This window comes from Equus przewalskii, chromosome X, assembly GCF_037783145.1.
Source record: "Equus przewalskii isolate Varuska chromosome X, EquPr2, whole genome shotgun sequence".
Lineage (NCBI taxonomy): Eukaryota > Metazoa > Chordata > Mammalia > Perissodactyla > Equidae > Equus > Equus przewalskii.
Genome location: NC_091863.1, coordinates 29,652,150 through 29,669,240, shown reverse-complemented (window position 1 = coordinate 29,669,240; position 17,091 = coordinate 29,652,150). Strand labels below are relative to the sequence as shown.

The window sequence follows — 17,091 nt, the reverse complement described above, 5'->3', positions numbered from 1 at the left end:
CGATAACTCAGCGAACCATTTTATGGTCAATACTGTGGATGCCTAACAGTGTTCATATATGATATTTCCTATGCCAAGTTGTCTCTCCCAAACTCTGTGAAATAGAACTTTAGGTTCTCATTCTGTTCATCTCTTGAGCAGGTGAAAAGTTCCAGGAAAAAGTCAAGCTAGGATAATCATTATTTCTAAAGACACCCTAAGACAAATTATATCTATCATTTCTCTATTTTAAAAAAAAATGTTTAGACCTGTATTAAGTTAGAATCATCAGACTCATTTATGACAATATTAACTATTGATCTCTTAAGTTTTTGTATTGGACTCGATTTTTATTGAAAGAAAAGGTCAAGACCTTTAGGAATAATATCCACACCCTTTCTTTTGGTAAATTCACCATTTAGGGCTCTGACCATTATTTTTATTATATACAATACTATTCTGTGAAAAGATAGATGTGAAAAATTACCTGTATTTATCATTGTGAAACAATGTTATATTTTCTTTTTAGCAAAACGTGAAAATTTTGTCTTTTTACCTTGCCAACCAAGAAGAGAAGAGTTGAATTCGATGCTTATTTTAATTATCAAGGTAAAGCATGGTTTGGGTATAATTATTTTCTTATTATTCTTTTTCATATTTAGAGCTATTGGTTTTATTTTGTTTTTTCTTACTTAACTGTGTGTCTTGCAGTAAACCACTTCAAATACACATAAATGACAAAAGTAAATAAACATATACATATATGCACAAAACAGAATTATTAAACTCCATCATAACATCACAGAACACTCACAAAAATTTATGAATCATGCATACAAGTTGTCCTAAGTCAGTTTCTCATGTCTTTACCAAGAAGCCCTAAATCACAAAATTTCGAATGAGTATAAATTCACACTGCTTCTGTTCATATTCACCAATGTTAACATTTTCCCTTTCTGGTTGTTGCTAGTACTTCCATATCATTAAAACAATACAATACAAAGCTAAGTGTGAAAAAATGCTAATAAACATAGAAAACTATGAAAACGAAAGAAAAGATAAAAGAGGGTAATGTCAACATTTATAGTGTACTTTCTTCCTGCAGCCTGACTTTATTATTGCTCCCTGAAGATGACTATTGTATCTTTTAGTTATTGGACTACATACTCAAAGCCACTTTAATTACATGCCTGGCTACATCAAATACATAGTTAAACTATAGAAATGATGAAAAGCATAAGTGTTTTTTCATTGCCACGCTGTATTTTGTACTTTGTGTATACTGTGGTTCTGATTGGTATCTTTGCATAAAGACATAAATAAAGGCATGTTTCAGATGTGACATATCACAGTATTTTCAGGTGCTAAATATCAGTTGCCCCAAAAATAAATATAAAGGTACTGGATGAAGTTTCCCAGAGGACAGACATTCAAAGCTCACTATTCTCATAGATTCCAATATGTTCCTCTTAAACCTTACTCGAGGATGTGCAATGTTATGGTCTTGGGTGGTAAAAGGGTAATGATGTAATTGCAAAGCAGAACATAGCTTACACATTTTCATCATTTGAACTGGTTCTGAGAAGTAGTATCAAGAAATATCATGTTGCCAACATACGGCATCAAGTCAGTAATTTTTTTTTAAATTTTACAAAGTAGACTGCTTTCTTTTGTTAGTATTATACCCTAATGACCTTAGGGAGGTCACAATTCATGAGGGATATCTTAGATTTCTACCCATTTAGGTTATTTTTTCTCATCAGAATACTTTTCATAGCTTGATAGCTAGAAATAACCTAGCCCAAAATATTTACCTCAACAGCATCGAAGAGGTAATACAATCCAAATAAAGAAAGATGGAAAGAAAACTCAACGTTATTTAGTTTAAAAGAGTAATAATATTTGGTTTAAAAGAGTAGTAACATTGTTTAAAGAAAAAAGGGGTAAAAGCAGGTTTACCTCAATGGTTTCTTTGGTGCAAATATCACAATGAAGACCAATGTTATCTTTTCAGCACTGATACTATAAGATTTTTTGATCAAATATAAAGCCAAGCAAGATTCCAAGTTAGACTTATCAACTTCAGATTCAAATTGAATTTCATATTCAAATTCACGTCTTCCAGACAATTCTAGGAAAATCAAGATTAAAATATACTTCAATTTAGTTAAATATGTACAGATTGAACATCAGCTATATGCCAACAATAATCATGCACAGGTATTTACAGGGAGTGAGAGGGCATATGTTACTTAGCTTTGTGTTCATAATACCTAGTGCATTACCAGGTATATAATAGCACTCAGTATGTTTTTGTTAAAAGGTAAATAAATAAATGGATGAATATAAAAAAATAAATGCAGAAGACAATTCCTCCCATCCTTAAATCTTTAAAATTCAGATTTATGAAACAAGAATTAGCCAAATGGAAATTAATATTTACTAAAAAATACAAATAATATGACATACTCTAAATAATTAATATATTAAATGCCTATAGACTTGTAATTTATAAAGAAAGATTCGAATTAAGTTTAAATAATGTTAAAACAGCATCCCAATATATTAGGGTAGAATTTTCAAGTTCTGGTATATTTTTATAAAAGAAAGAGTTCTTCATATTTTAGTCGGGGTATTATAGACAATATGTTTAACCATATTTTCTTAACCAGTAGGCTACCAGAGGAAAGTTATATCAGGGTTTTGTTAGGTATATGTGAAAAATATCTTAAAACCAGGACTGGCATGTAGAAGAGAAACACAAACATCTATTATATTTACTCTTCATGTACATGTAGGGAGCCCAAATCCCAAATCAAGAAGTTTGTTGCACGAAGATCATGGAAGAGAGGTCAGAGAACCATGGCTTGACCTGGTCCTCAGCTGAGCTAATTTCTAAAGTCTGTCTCTAGTGTATAAAGGTAAAAGTGATCCTTGGATTCACAGAACTGATGGCCATCTTTCCCTAAGCAATCCTAACAGAAACCAGACCACCTTTCAGAAGTCATTGATTATAATTTCTGCTATAGAACTCTGAAAAATAGCTTGGCTGTAACAAGCCCAAGTCACATTTAATGATTATTCAGCAAACCTTATTAATGTAAAATAACTGACTGACCCACACCCTTACAAGATCTCTTTTTTTCTTTTTCCACAAGTAAAAATAAATCTCTGACCTCCTGAATTGCTGGTTTTTACCCTATTGACAAAATCGGCAATTGTTGTTCCTATCAATAACCATCCTTTGCTGTAGCAAAATCAATGTGTCTACATATAATGTGTCTTTTTGTTCTGGGAATGGGACATGGAAATGTTCCATAGGAAGTTATAATCCATAGAGAGAAATAGCATTTAAGAATTTTAGAGTGTTTAATGGGAGATGAAATTTCCCTTGCATTCAAATAACATAATATTTTCTAAAGCAAATACTGTATGTAGTTGAGACCTGCAGCTGTTTCTGCTTAATCATTGAAGCCTTTATGGGAATGGCTGTGTCAGAATGAAGATAGGAAACGAGACGCTAAAGTTAAGTTTCAGAAGCATTGGACTCCCTGTGGGGAATCTGTGACTACCGATGTCATAATTCCAACCATAAGAAGATCCATTGGTCCAAAATAGAGATATGATCATCAGCTAGGGGATGGGGGCGGGGGATGAGGCAAATAGCAACCACATGAATCTATTTTTCAAACTACACATACTCCCCTCCCACCCTCATCTATAACTCCAACGTATTGATATGAGCACCGAAGGGAGGGGGACAGAGTCTGGTGGGACAAAATCATGATAAACTGACATTGCGTATTGTGTCTTAAAGCTATTCTGTTAGAGTTTCTGCATTTTATTTGAAAAGTCATGGTACCAAGTAAGAAACATGCCTTTTGTTATGTTCCTAACTTGAAGACAATCTATACACTACTTTTATGTGGATTAGGATGGTAAGAGCTAAATTAGTGAGGCCAGTGTAAATTATCATCTGATTATTAGATAAAATTAATGTCTCATGACAAACGTAGCTCATGACTTTAAGAGAATAACTGCACTTTTTAAAAAAAAAGTATTTAATAAATGTAGTTTCCCATAATACACATTACAATTTCAAAGTTATTGGGACTACTGTAATAAATTTTTCAATATTAGAGGAAAATTCTGTCCTTTTATAGAAAATCCTTAAAAAGACACTTGAATTCATGAAATTAATAGGATAAATATACATTTAACTTCAATTGTGTTTTAAAAGGTATGTAAATGTTTACTAATCTCTGTGGGGTTTTTCAGTACTGTACTCATACCCTTAACATATATACAAAATATTTAATCAAACAGGTTTCAGAAAATTGCAGAATATGATATCTATCCATGTATCTATCTATCTAGATATCTATACCTATTTATTAATCTATAGTGTCATAAAATAGTAATGGTAATAATCGTTTGAGTATGGCAGCAAAGTCATTATATTGAACAAAAGGGGTAAGTCTCCCATAAAGATATTATTCATGCATAATTATCATTCAACCTAATGCCTGTATCATAGTGCCAATAAATTATGAAGCGGGAGCTATGTTGGCCAAGGGTTCCTGTTACTTGGGTGAATTTTCTCAGGACAATGACTCAAATTTATTCAATGTGGAAGAATATCAGTGATTTTTAAAAAGAGAACACGACTAAATACAATAAATAATCAAAAAGTATTGAATTATAACAAATCTATTTATAAAATATGCTTTGAAATTATGTATTATTATGCCATATACATTTTCATCTGTAAGAAATATATTTCAGGGGCCGGCCCAGTGGCACAGCGGTTAAGTGCACACGTTCCGCTTCTCGGCGGCCCGGGCTTTGCCAGTTCGAATCCCGGGTGTGGACATGGCACCGCTTGGCATGCCATGCTGTGGTAGGTGTCCCACATATAAAGTAGAGGAAGATGGGCACAGATGTTGGCCCAGGGCCAGCCTTCCTCAGCAAAAAGAGGAGGATTGGCAGCAGTTAGCTCAGGGCTAATCTTCCTCAAAAAAAAAATAAATAAAAGAAAAGACATATATTTCATAGCAAACCAGCAAAAACATCTCAATTATGGAGAAATGAATATCAAAGTATAATGAACATTGTTATTCATGTGATTTCTCTAAATTTCTGCAGTTCCCTCTTCATTGATAATATGCATATACATTTATTTGACAGAACATAATAATAATATAAGGAATGAATGGAGTACTGAAGATAAATCTGAAACAGCATGAAGGCAACATGATATTCAAAGAAAATAGAGAATGCTGGATAAACTACCTAAAGCTATTTTCTTTGAACAGATAATGAAGAATGGGCATCCGCACACTCCTATTATTTTTATAAAATTGTGAATCTTTTTGAAGGAGTATTTCATTTATGTGTTTTACTTCACTTTCATAAGGTCATTTAATAGACCAAACATTTTGACTAATTTAAAATGACCACATGTTCCTCTGATATGACTGCAAGTACAGTAAACTACAAAATGAAAATTAAAGGAAGAAGGTGACCACACAGCTGATGCTCTTCTTACTCATTTTATTTTAAACAAGATATCAGAAATAAAAGATAAAAGGACTTCTTGTACCATAAATATTTTATCTGAGCTTTTAGCAATTAGCATCAATTTCAGACTCTAAGATTTAGGTACTATTTTTTTCTCCTTTCTTTTTGATAGAATATTCTTTTACGTATTAATGAGAAAACTCACTGAATGTCATTGAGAGGATTATGTTTCCATCTGAAAACACATTTGTTGGCGACTGAAGATGGGCCCTCTAATATATCACTGTCACAGAATACCCAACTAGAGTTTTAAATGATAATAACGGTAATATCTAACGCTTATGGAACACTCACTGAGAACAAGGCACTTTGAAGAATTCCATGCATTTACACTTAATCTTCAGAAATATCCTATGAAGCAGATACCATTACTATCTCCACATTACAGTTGAAGAAACTGAATTTATAGAGAGGTAAAGTAATTTTCTCAAGGCCCCACAGAGACTGAAAGGAAGAACCCAAGCTGTCTGACTTCAGACTTCACAATCTAGGATCTCAGGCCTGTCATACAGCACAATTCCTGAAAAAAAAACATCAGCATCATCACCTGGAAGTGTGCAGAACATAACCTATGACCTGTGCAGTGGAGTGTCATGGCCCTAAGGCAGAGCCCTGAGTCACTCAAACATTTAGATCCTGATCAGAGGAAAAGTAGTCAACAACAGAGTTGGAAAAGGAACAACCAGTGAGATAATAAATGAATAAGACTACTCCTGAAAACCAAGAGAAGAAAGTTCTTCAATTGAGTCAACTGGTAAACACTGCTGACAGGTTGAGTAAGCTCAGAACACAAATCTGACCATTGGATTAGGCATACTGGATAGGGTTGACAGTTTTGTCAAGGGTAGTCTCATTAGAGTAGTTAAGACAGAAGACTTAATGGAGTGAGTCGAGCAGAGAAAGCAAAATGTAGAGAAGCAGAGGAAAGTGTCAAGGTGTGGAGGCTGGTGTGGAGGCCAATGTGGGGTCATGGGAGGACCAATAACAGGTTTCTCAGGAGCTGTTTGTGATGACAGACCAAACCCAGCATGGGCGTTTACGTACAACATGCAAACAACATACAGCAAGATGACTGGCCTTGAGTGAAATGAGACCAACGTAACACCTAAATCAGCAAATCAGACACAAGAAAGACAACAGATTAATCAAAGAAAAATATCCTCAAGCTACAGAACACCTGGGAAATAAGAGGAAGAGGCATGAATCTGATGTGCAGTGAAATGATAAATCCACTCTCACAGAAAAAGTCCCACAGAGAAAGTCACTGAACTAATCCCCAGAGAGGCACAAAGAATACGTGGACCAGCAGTTATTTAGGAAGAATAAATACCATTATAGGGAAAATCCTGCCCACAGAGAATAATTCATAATCTTATAGAAGTGACATTGCAAAATACAGTCTAAAAATCCAAGTATAATCATATGCCATAGGGCAATACCAATTGATTTAAATAGTACAGGCGCATAAATCCAACATGTTGGATGGATGTTCTTTGAATTTCTTGACAACAATCCACGTCTTGCTAATTTTGGCATCTCTGGGGTTTAGTATAATATCTGGCAGCAAAGATGCTTGCTAGATTGTTGTTGAATGAAAAAGATATGAAAGTGATCAATCCTGGTTAACTCAATGGTTTGTGTGAGGAGTGCTGGTATTTTCATTTAATGAAGCTTGATAGTTTTATTAGACTCTCCAATAACGGGAGGATGATGGGAAGGGAGTGGTGGGGATTCTTATCTCCTACTTATCATGTTTACATAGAAGGGCCTATTCACTCACAAGAAGAGCAAAGTATAGGAGGAAAAAAATCACAGCCTCAATCTACCTCCTCCATCATGACTTGCCGTCGGAGGAAAAGCAACACATTCGATCAGTGAAGGAATGGAACATGAGCAGATGAGCAGACTCTTCTCTTTCTTTCCCAATATCTTGAATTCAGGACGCACACTTTCTCCCCCCTCTTCACATGTAGGTTGTTTGCTCTTGCAGAGAGTCTAAAACTGGCTATTTGGGGATGAATACACTCTCAATTTGGGTGGAAGGTATTAATAAGCCCAAATGAGTCCAACCCACCAACTTGGAGGAAATATCTGCAAATCATATATCTAACAAGGGATTAATTTCCCAAATACATAAAGAACTCATACAACTCAACAACAAAAAAATGAACAACCTGATCAAAAAATGGGCAGAGGATATGAACAGATGCTTTTCCAAAGAAGATATACAGATAGCCAACAGGCACATGAAAAGATATTCAACATCACTATCAGGGAAATGCAAGTCAAAACTACAATGCTATCACCTCATGCCCATCAAAATGGCTATTATTAACAAGACAAGATATAACAAGGGTTGGAGAGGATGTGGAGTAAAGGGAATCCTTATACAGTACTGGTCGGAATGCAAATTGGTGCAGCCACTATGGAAAACAGTATGGAGATTCCTCAAAGAATTAAAAATAGAAATACCATATGATCCAGCTATTCCACTTCTGAGTATTTATCCAAAGAACACGAAATCAATAATTCAAAAAGATTTATGCACCCCTATGTTCATGACTGCATTATTCACAATAGCAACACATGGAAGCAACCCAAGTGCCCTTCAGTGGATGAATGAATAAAGAAGATGTGGTATATTTATACAATGGAATACTACTCAGCCACAAAAAAGACAAAATTGTGCCATTTGTGACAACATGGATGGACTTTGAGGGTATTATGCTAAGAGAAATAATCAGACAGAAAGACAAATACCATATTATTTCACTCATATGTGGAAAATAAACACATAAAGAGAACAGATTAGTGGTTACCAGAAGGGAAGGGCACGGGGGAGGATGAAAGGGGTAAAGGGGCACATATGTATAGTGACAGATAAAAACTAGACTATTGGTGGTGGACACAATGCAATCTATACAGAAAATGAAATATAATGATGTACGCTTGAAATTTACACAATGTTATAGGCCAATATGACTTCAATAAAATAATTTTTAAAAAATCCAAAACTATTTTACTATCTCTCGTATACTCTCTCTATATTCTTGTATACTCTTCGTCTCTCTCTTCAGTTATATCTCATTTATATTCTTTTATCACTGAAATAATTAGATCAGACACAGAGATGATAGTCCTGAGATCAAAGTAAAAACTATAGCTATGAATGAGAAAACCAGGGAAGATATTTGTTTCTGTAAGGAATTTCATACTTAATTTTGTGGTCAATTTGTTTTTTAAGTAATACATAAATATAGATTTTTCCTCCTTGATTTTAATGAAATACTGCTATAGGAATGTCCCTTTCACTGTGATATAGGAGCATTCTACTTTAGTTCATCTGGAAGAAAGTTGAAAAAGAAAGTTTGCATCACTGGGATTTGATTTTGCCAGACCACCATATTAACTTTTTGAAAAGTCTTGTTTAAGACTCTAAATGTCTGAGGAATTACTATACAAAATTTATTTGGGTATTACATCTAACTTATGTTAATTTTTCTATTTCTTTAAATAAGAAATATTTCATTCAAGGTTGTGCTTCTAAATTTAAAGCTGCAAGACATGGTTTCAACCAAATGTCTTAAGTCAGAAAGAGAGAGCAAAGAAGAAATTAAAGTTGAAAGAAGCAGAAATTACAGTTACTACAGTTTTTCCTCTTCTCACTAATGACAGAATCACAATCTATTCTTATAAATCCACTAATAATACATTTTGGGGATAACTACCATATGAACAGAACAAACAGAACTGAATGCTCGTTGAGCACTACTTTATTGTAAAGGAAAAATAAACGGGCATGGATTTTCGTGAAACCGAGTAATCAGCAACCTGCAGTTTAAGGAAATTGAGTTTTTATTTATTATCATTTTTTTATATCCACGATTGTGGTTCTCTTACCATTGACATCTTCATAAGAATCATATGAGGTTCTTTTTGGAATCACTACAAAATCCATCGGTTCTAAGATAGGATTTTCTCCCCCAAAATCACCAGTCATTGTGACTTCCACATCCTTTTCTACCCGCTTCCGGGCTTGACATGTTATGACAACTACGGGAGAGAAATATTTGCAGTTAATTTAACTGCTAGGTATTATGATCATTCTTGAGATGGAAGAAAAGGAATTATGTCATGAAAAATAAAAGTTCCTTTGGCATCCTTTGACTTGTCACTGCATCTGGCATTAGTGCACAAACATACACTTACACACACATGCTCATGCAATATCTACATACATTGACATTTTGGAAGCAAATATGAATATTAAATAATATGTAAAAATAGCATTACTAGAGATAAATCTGGATGCTAAACACTAGATTATAGAAGATTATATTAGGATGTAGAAATTTGATTTAGGAACTAACCTAGTTATATCAATAATTCAACTGGTGGTTATGAACAAGTGAATTTTTCAGCTATCTGTATGTTCATTGTGGTAAATACCAAACTCTACTTACATAATAACATTATAGCAAATACCTTCAAATAATTTTAAAAATAAGTTCTGTAACATTTATTTTGTAATAACACTTTAAAAATATCTCCTATCAGATTATTTACTTACATGCACCTTAAAATTCATATTTAAATTAAGCAAAATATTTTGATTTTCATTTGTGAATTGCTTTTAAATTTACAAAATAGACTATTTAGCAGTTAAAAATAAAATTATAATGAATTATTTAAAATAATATTAAAATGTGATTACATGTTAATTTAATGTATAGCATTAAAACTTTATATATTTATATATAAATTAAATTCCAATATTTTCTTATATAAGAAGTTGTCAATGATCTTGTGAGAAACCAAAATATTGTTTCTATATGCAACTAGTAATTATATAAAGGAGTATTAATGGATTCCTTTGGCATTAGCTCTATAATATTGTGGGGCCATGTATACTAGAGTCCACATAAATAAGAATATTATCCCTCTAAATTATATTAAATGTTGTATTTTTATTAATTCAGATGCACATAGGACATGAATATAAGGGATAAAAAGGGAATCATAATACTAAAAAAGCTACTGAAATGTATTATGCTATGCTTTTGTGGCATCCACCATAATATATTCACCTAAACTGCAAAATGAATAATGTACTCAGATTTATGTGTTTTCACAATACATACCACATTTATAGTATAAAAATATTTAAAATAAATTTATTTTTACTTCTAAAATTTATAAGTTGACATTGAACATTTTGGACTTAGAATAAGCATGTGAAATGTACATTAAGGGTACAAAGTTAGATGTAAATTAAGAGGGTTGAAATGGCTTAGGAAAATGTACAAGCTTTTCTGGTTATAATTAGTTTCACTCTTAAAGCAGTAAATTGGAAATTAGTGAGATCAAAGTTACAATTAGTATCATGTCACTGGTCTTGTCCTATAAGTCCTTAGGAAATTAGTGCCCTGGCAATGTGAGGATCACTAAATCACAATGGATTCACACTCCTTTGTCTTTACACTGTGACAGGTAGGGGAGTCCTTTTCCAATTATCTGCCCCAGTGGACAGGAGAAGATAAGAATGCACAGAGAGAAAAGGTGGCTCACAGAACAACAGTACCCTGGGTTTGAGAATAACCTGGGTGATAGACACATAAAAAAGAAAAGAAACAATAAATATTGATAGCGATATAGTTGAGCAGGGAAAGCAATAGACTATTTCTGATGTGTTCTTCAAAATGAAGAATGGACTGTACAGAAAGTAAATAATATGTATTTATAAAATTATACCCATTTGTTTCTCAAGGGCATTTGTAGATAAAAATAATTACTAGAATAGGTTTTAGACTTTTGGTAAAATGATTTAATAGCTAGTACCCAACATGTTTCACAGCACTGATGTCACTACTAGGCTGTGCTAATACATTAAGCTAATACATAAGCTATTTACACAACTCACATTTAATTTAAAAATTGAAGAATTACCACGAGAAGTAACTTGACGGAAAATGTCTTTACATTTCTGGAGCATGTTTAACTTTCTTTGAAGAAGACTGTGCAAGAAATTTATGTTTTTACGTTCTCACAGGCTTTGTTTTAGACTGAAAAAAATCTACTTTAAATCTTTAATCTGAGAAAAACAAAACTGTCTGCAGCAGACATGAGCAACACTGCTGTTAAATTCCAACAGAGTAATGTCTCGGCTTTATCACATCCTTTGATCAGATAACTGTATTATAAATTTTAAACCGTTCGGCTCTACAGAAAATATACAAAAAACTAATTTCTAGAAGGAAATAAAAGAAACATCTTGACATGTTCGTGAAACATTCTGAAGATAATTTAGTATATTTGAAATACTTGTATGTATTAATAATTTTTTAACTCAAGTAAAAATACTTGAAATAAAACAGATGACATTTATTGTCAAAGGTATTGCTAGGTATGTGGATTTTTACTCCAGTTAAAATTAAACTGCATAAGGAATATGTAATCTTGGCCTTTCTTGATAACCAGTGTATCTGGGGAAATGCTGTCATTCACAAGCAAAACTTACTCTTTTCTCTTCTTTCTAATTGTAGTGATGTAATAATTTATGTCAGTGGAAGATGAACTATTTTGCACTAGCAAAGATTGGTATTGGAGGGAAAAGGAAAATTCAAAATTGCAAGACTTGTTTTAGCTCATCTGTGTTGCCCAAGGGGGAGATCCAAAATAGATACCCCTTTGCTGTGCAGAGCAATTCAGTGCATCTCAGTTATGAGGAACTATGCCTAGAGCCTGCTAACAGGTTGGGATACTAAATCTCGCTGTATGGTTATCTAAGAGGAATTGCATTTCTTAGGCTGATCCTGAGAAGAAAATGGAAAAAAATAAAGGAATGTGGAAGAAATGAGAAGAGTATTGAGGAAAGAGAACACACAGAAACTTGTGAGAATCCTGGAGTATGTGGAGAAAAGAAGGGGCTCATTGAGAAAAAGAAAGGCATTTTAAGAGTAGAGAGTTTACGTTGTGTGTTTAGTGGCAAAGCAAACCTCCTTGAAAACTTGAGTACATTTTTTGTCCTCTGCCTGGTTTTTGGAGAACATCATAAACGTTTGTGTCTGGGACAACTAAGAGAGGGATCAGCGTCTCCATAGGATAGTTCTTGGATAAGACTTGGAGTTACACAGAAGCTGGAATACGATGATTAAATGTGACCTGAGAACCAAAGTACCTGGGATCTTACAGATCTAGTGCAGGGCTCTGTACGCCTCACAGAATTTGGGATAAAGGGGCCTGAAGTTAACGTTATTTCAATCTTTCCTGATTTCTAGGTTTCACCAACAGGAAGGGCAACAGGAAATGGTGTGGTTTTATGGAAAGATCTTTAGACTTATTGTTAGAAGACCAGATTCAGTCCTAGCACTCCCCTCAATAGGGCTGGTCCCTCCACAACTTACTTTCTCAGGACTGTGATTTTCCTACTTACACAAAGAAGAAATGGGAATTGAGGGCCCTAAGGTCCCTTAGCATCCTGATGTTCTCTGACTCTAAGATATACCTACCTGGAGGAGGTTTAGGATGTGGTGCCTGTGGGAGTCCAAGAATAGGGTACACCCAGTGTATCGCTTGCATTTCTCTGCTGTCTATTCCCATATATCTAATTAGAAATTAAATTATTAAGAGTGAACAAAAAACATAAACACTTTCAATATTAGCATAAATGAGCATATTCTTTATTAACCTAATAGTATTTTAGCAAAGCTTGTGAATTTAACTTTGGCAAGGAGAAACTAAGTATGAAACACAAAACATTTTCTGCAAACGTTGATTTCACAAACACTTCAAAGCAAACCCTGGGAAATTATCACAAAGAAAAACGTAATGTAACCATCATGAAATGTAAGTTAAAATTAAAGAACTTTTTCCCCTACACTTAAAGGTTGGTATTGCTATTTATTGATGTGACTCTACTACGATTAATCAGAGGTAATACAGTTCCCATGGGTTACAGAGTAAATTGGACAGGCAAAGCACAAAACACAGAAAACGCCATGAAGTACAAGACTTCAGAAATTGATGGGGAATCTACTTTTAGGGGATACTAGTTAAAAGAAAGAGGGCATTTGTCAAAATATTCTAAGTCTATCATACACCATCAGGAGGACAGCAATACTAGAAAACAGTTCTGATCATTGTTGAAAGCGGGCTTTTCTTGTTAAAGATGAAACATAAATCGTGGCAGGTAGGACCAGCACTGTGGGCACGTGACCTGTGCAACAGTGCAAGAATCCCACACTTGGAATTGCTCCATGCTTGTTTAATGCACTACAGTAACTGTCTTGAAATTCTTAATAACTTTTAAACTTTTTCATTTTACACTCGGACCCACAAATCACTTAGGCAGTCTTGACTGCAGGAGTGTGAAAACATGGCAGAGTGGACATGAATGGGCCCAGAGGAAAGAATATTTTAAAATGTGAAGAAATAATGCATATGAAGGACAAAGTAAGAATTTCTTTTTAATTAAGATTTCTAGGCCATTACTAATTAAATTATAAAAGCACAGAAAACATTTAAATTTTCCATAATTTTATTGGAGCTTAAATTTCAGCTCAGCAAAGAGGTACTTGCATTCTGGCAATGACACAGTATCCCCTAGTCACAGCAGTGTTTTCTCAGGATGTCATATCCTCCAGGCACAGTGCCATCACTTGGTGAATGCCAGCATTACAAGTCCTATTCTTCGCCCAGACAAGCCGTTTCAGGTTGCTTTCTAGATATAGATTATTTACTGTCTTAGAAGTAACTATTTTCCCAGTCAAAAAGGAGTCCCTTTGCATGTCTCTGACTCTGATTCATTGATATGATACTTAACATTGGCTTGTTCATCACCATGAACTTCAAATCAGCAATGATATATACTATACCCATATAACAAATATATTTTCCTCCTCTGAATATATACATTTCAACACTTCAGAGAATATAAAATCATGAACTTGACATTGCATAACATGTAAAAGAAACGCATCACATTGTCACATTAGTGCCAGTCAAAATGAAATCATTTTCCTTCAATGTCCTTATCTGAATGTTACCTTTTCATCTCTGTGTGCAATTCATCAAAATTGTCAATAAGCCAACTTCTTCTATTTGCCCTTATCATTCGAACAATGACCATTGTCTTGTATAATTTCATAACTTTGGGGATAAATAACACCGGGATATCTACATTCCCTTTAGGAGGCAATGCAATTCCTGTAAAACACACAAAAATAATACTTAATGTGGTAAACATTTTTGGAGTGCAATTTTAGTCGCAGAAAGTAATCTCCTAATTCCTTTACTGATTATCAATTCTTCAAAATCACCTGTGAACAAAAAATACATTATGCTACATTATAAATGGACTTCACTGGCTTCACTAATTTTCCTCAAATGTCATCAACCCAACTGAAAAACATTTTATCCTGAGGCAAGAAGGCTCCCTTGAAGAGGCTGGAAGGGCTGAAGAAATGTTGAAAGTGATGGCTTGGGTTTCCCAGTGTGATAAAAGAACCATAAGACCCACGAGTCTTTTCAAGTCTTATCACATTTTTCAAAAGAGAAAGTATAGCAATTTTTTGAGCCTTTACTTTCTTGTGTATTTTTTTTCCTAGACTATAACAGCTCTAGGTTTCTGCTTGGAGCCCCAAAATTGTTACCAGTAAACTGTTCATTTATTTAACTGATCCATGAGGGAAGCCAAAGCTTATCTGTGAAAGAAAGGGGCATCCACTCCAGGTTGTAAAAATCAGAAGGCAGAAAAACTAACAGCATTTTCTTGTATTCTGACGGATTCAAATTTTTCAACCTTTACTTTACATAAGAACCCCCTGCAAAACTTGTTCAACATGAAGCTTGCTGAGCCCCAAGTTGAGAGATTCTGATTTATTCAGCCTGGGCTACTGCCCAGGAAGCTGCATGCTTAAGTAGCACCTCATGGGATCCAGAAGCAGACAGTCATGAGACGATAATTTGAAAAAAAAAAACATAACTCTACCTGTTGGACAAGTATTAAGAGGTTGGAAGAGTGGTGAGCTTCTGGCCATTTGTCACAGTGAGGATTTCCAAGTGATGGGGGTCTTTATTGTGAAGAGAAACACTACTTCTTTATACGAAAATGAGAGATTATTGACTATAGTCTGTCTTTTTAAATTCTTTGTTGTAAGAGAGATGATATTCAAAGCCATTTTGTCTCAGATGAGAATACTGTACTAAGCTATTAAGAACATCAAGAAAGGAAGTGGAAAATGGCCCCTACGCAAAACATCTCAACTCAAAATTCTTTCAAATTTTCAGTTTTATTCCCTTAGGAAATGAAAACGTTCTAGGGTTTAACATCATGGTTAATAACAATTAATAATTAATATGATTACTAGTTAATATTTATTGAGTAGTGACTATATGCTAGGCTCTGTGCTAAATACTTTTCACACAATGTCTCATTTCATTCTCAGAAAATCACCATAAATTAAGTGCTATTATGTTTCTCAATTTAGAGATGGGGAAATCGAGACAATTTGGTTAAATAACTTGCACAAAGTCCCAATGAAAGATTATATTGTTGACTAAGATATCTAAACAATGCATGTTATCTTCAACTTTCTCTTTATGAGCTCTATATTTTTAATGTATCATTGCATTCAAATGAAGAAAACAGTAAGAGCTGGTATAAGATAGGATAAAGAGCTGGAGCATGATAAAAAATAGCAGAGCTGAGTCAAATAGACCATACATGCATCCCCAAGGAAATCCAGTTTAGAAATGATCATTCATCCTTACAAAATTATATTATCACTAAGAATAGGTTATGTTATGACTAAAAACAAACCTACACATTTAGATGGTGTAAGGAGTCAAGACAGAGATACAAAAGGGTAATTCATTGCTTACACCATACTTTCTTATAATGTTTGAATTGAAAGTATGGAAAGATAATGCCATGATAAATAAGCCCATTTAACCAAAAATTTAGTAACCAGTTTGTGGCTCTAACTTTTTACCGGTCTACAAGTAGAACTGTAGCTCCCTGCTGACTTCACTGTAAGTTTCTTTAACTATCATTACACACTTAAACAGTAAGAATCGCTGTGATGTTATATCACTTCCAAGATATCACTAAAATTTAACATTGAAAAGAATTTGGGGAATTTATCAAATTCATTTTGTGTCTCACAAATGAGTTTTATTTCCTGTGGTTTTCCCATGGTCCTTTGCAACACTTTGAGTAGAGACAGGAAAGCTGTCCTCACTTCTATCTTACAATCTACCCACGTTTTCTTCTAATACCTATATGCTTTCATTTTTATAGATAAATATTCAGTCCATTTGTAATTTACCCATGTGTATGGAATGAAGAGTGTATCCTATGTTATTGATTTTCTGTATGAAACCAGTTATCCAAAATCCCCTTATTTCAAAGATTACTGATTTGAAATGCTGCCTTCATGGCATTTCCGTGTGTATTTTGGTCTTTTTCTGGATTCCCCAGATTTCTTTAGTCTTTCTTTCTCTTCATGTGTAAGTACCACCTTGTTTTAATTA

The 17,091-nt window shown here is 34.0% G+C and overlaps 1 protein-coding gene across 1 annotated transcript in view; it reads right to left on the bottom strand.

Annotated features, from left to right (window-relative positions):
* CFAP47 (cilia and flagella associated protein 47) overlaps nucleotides 1-17,091 on the bottom strand; it is a 422,907-nt gene that overhangs the window by 28,355 nt on the left and 377,461 nt on the right. Inside the window, exons 58-61 of the mRNA XM_070603391.1 lie at nucleotides 14,604-14,763; nucleotides 13,068-13,162; nucleotides 9,460-9,612; nucleotides 1,939-2,110 (exon numbers count right to left, since the gene is read on the bottom strand). Of these exons, the coding sequence (XP_070459492.1) occupies nucleotides 1,939-2,110; nucleotides 9,460-9,612; nucleotides 13,068-13,162; nucleotides 14,604-14,763 (580 nt within the window). The remainder of the gene's footprint in view (nucleotides 1-1,938; nucleotides 2,111-9,459; nucleotides 9,613-13,067; nucleotides 13,163-14,603; nucleotides 14,764-17,091) is intronic.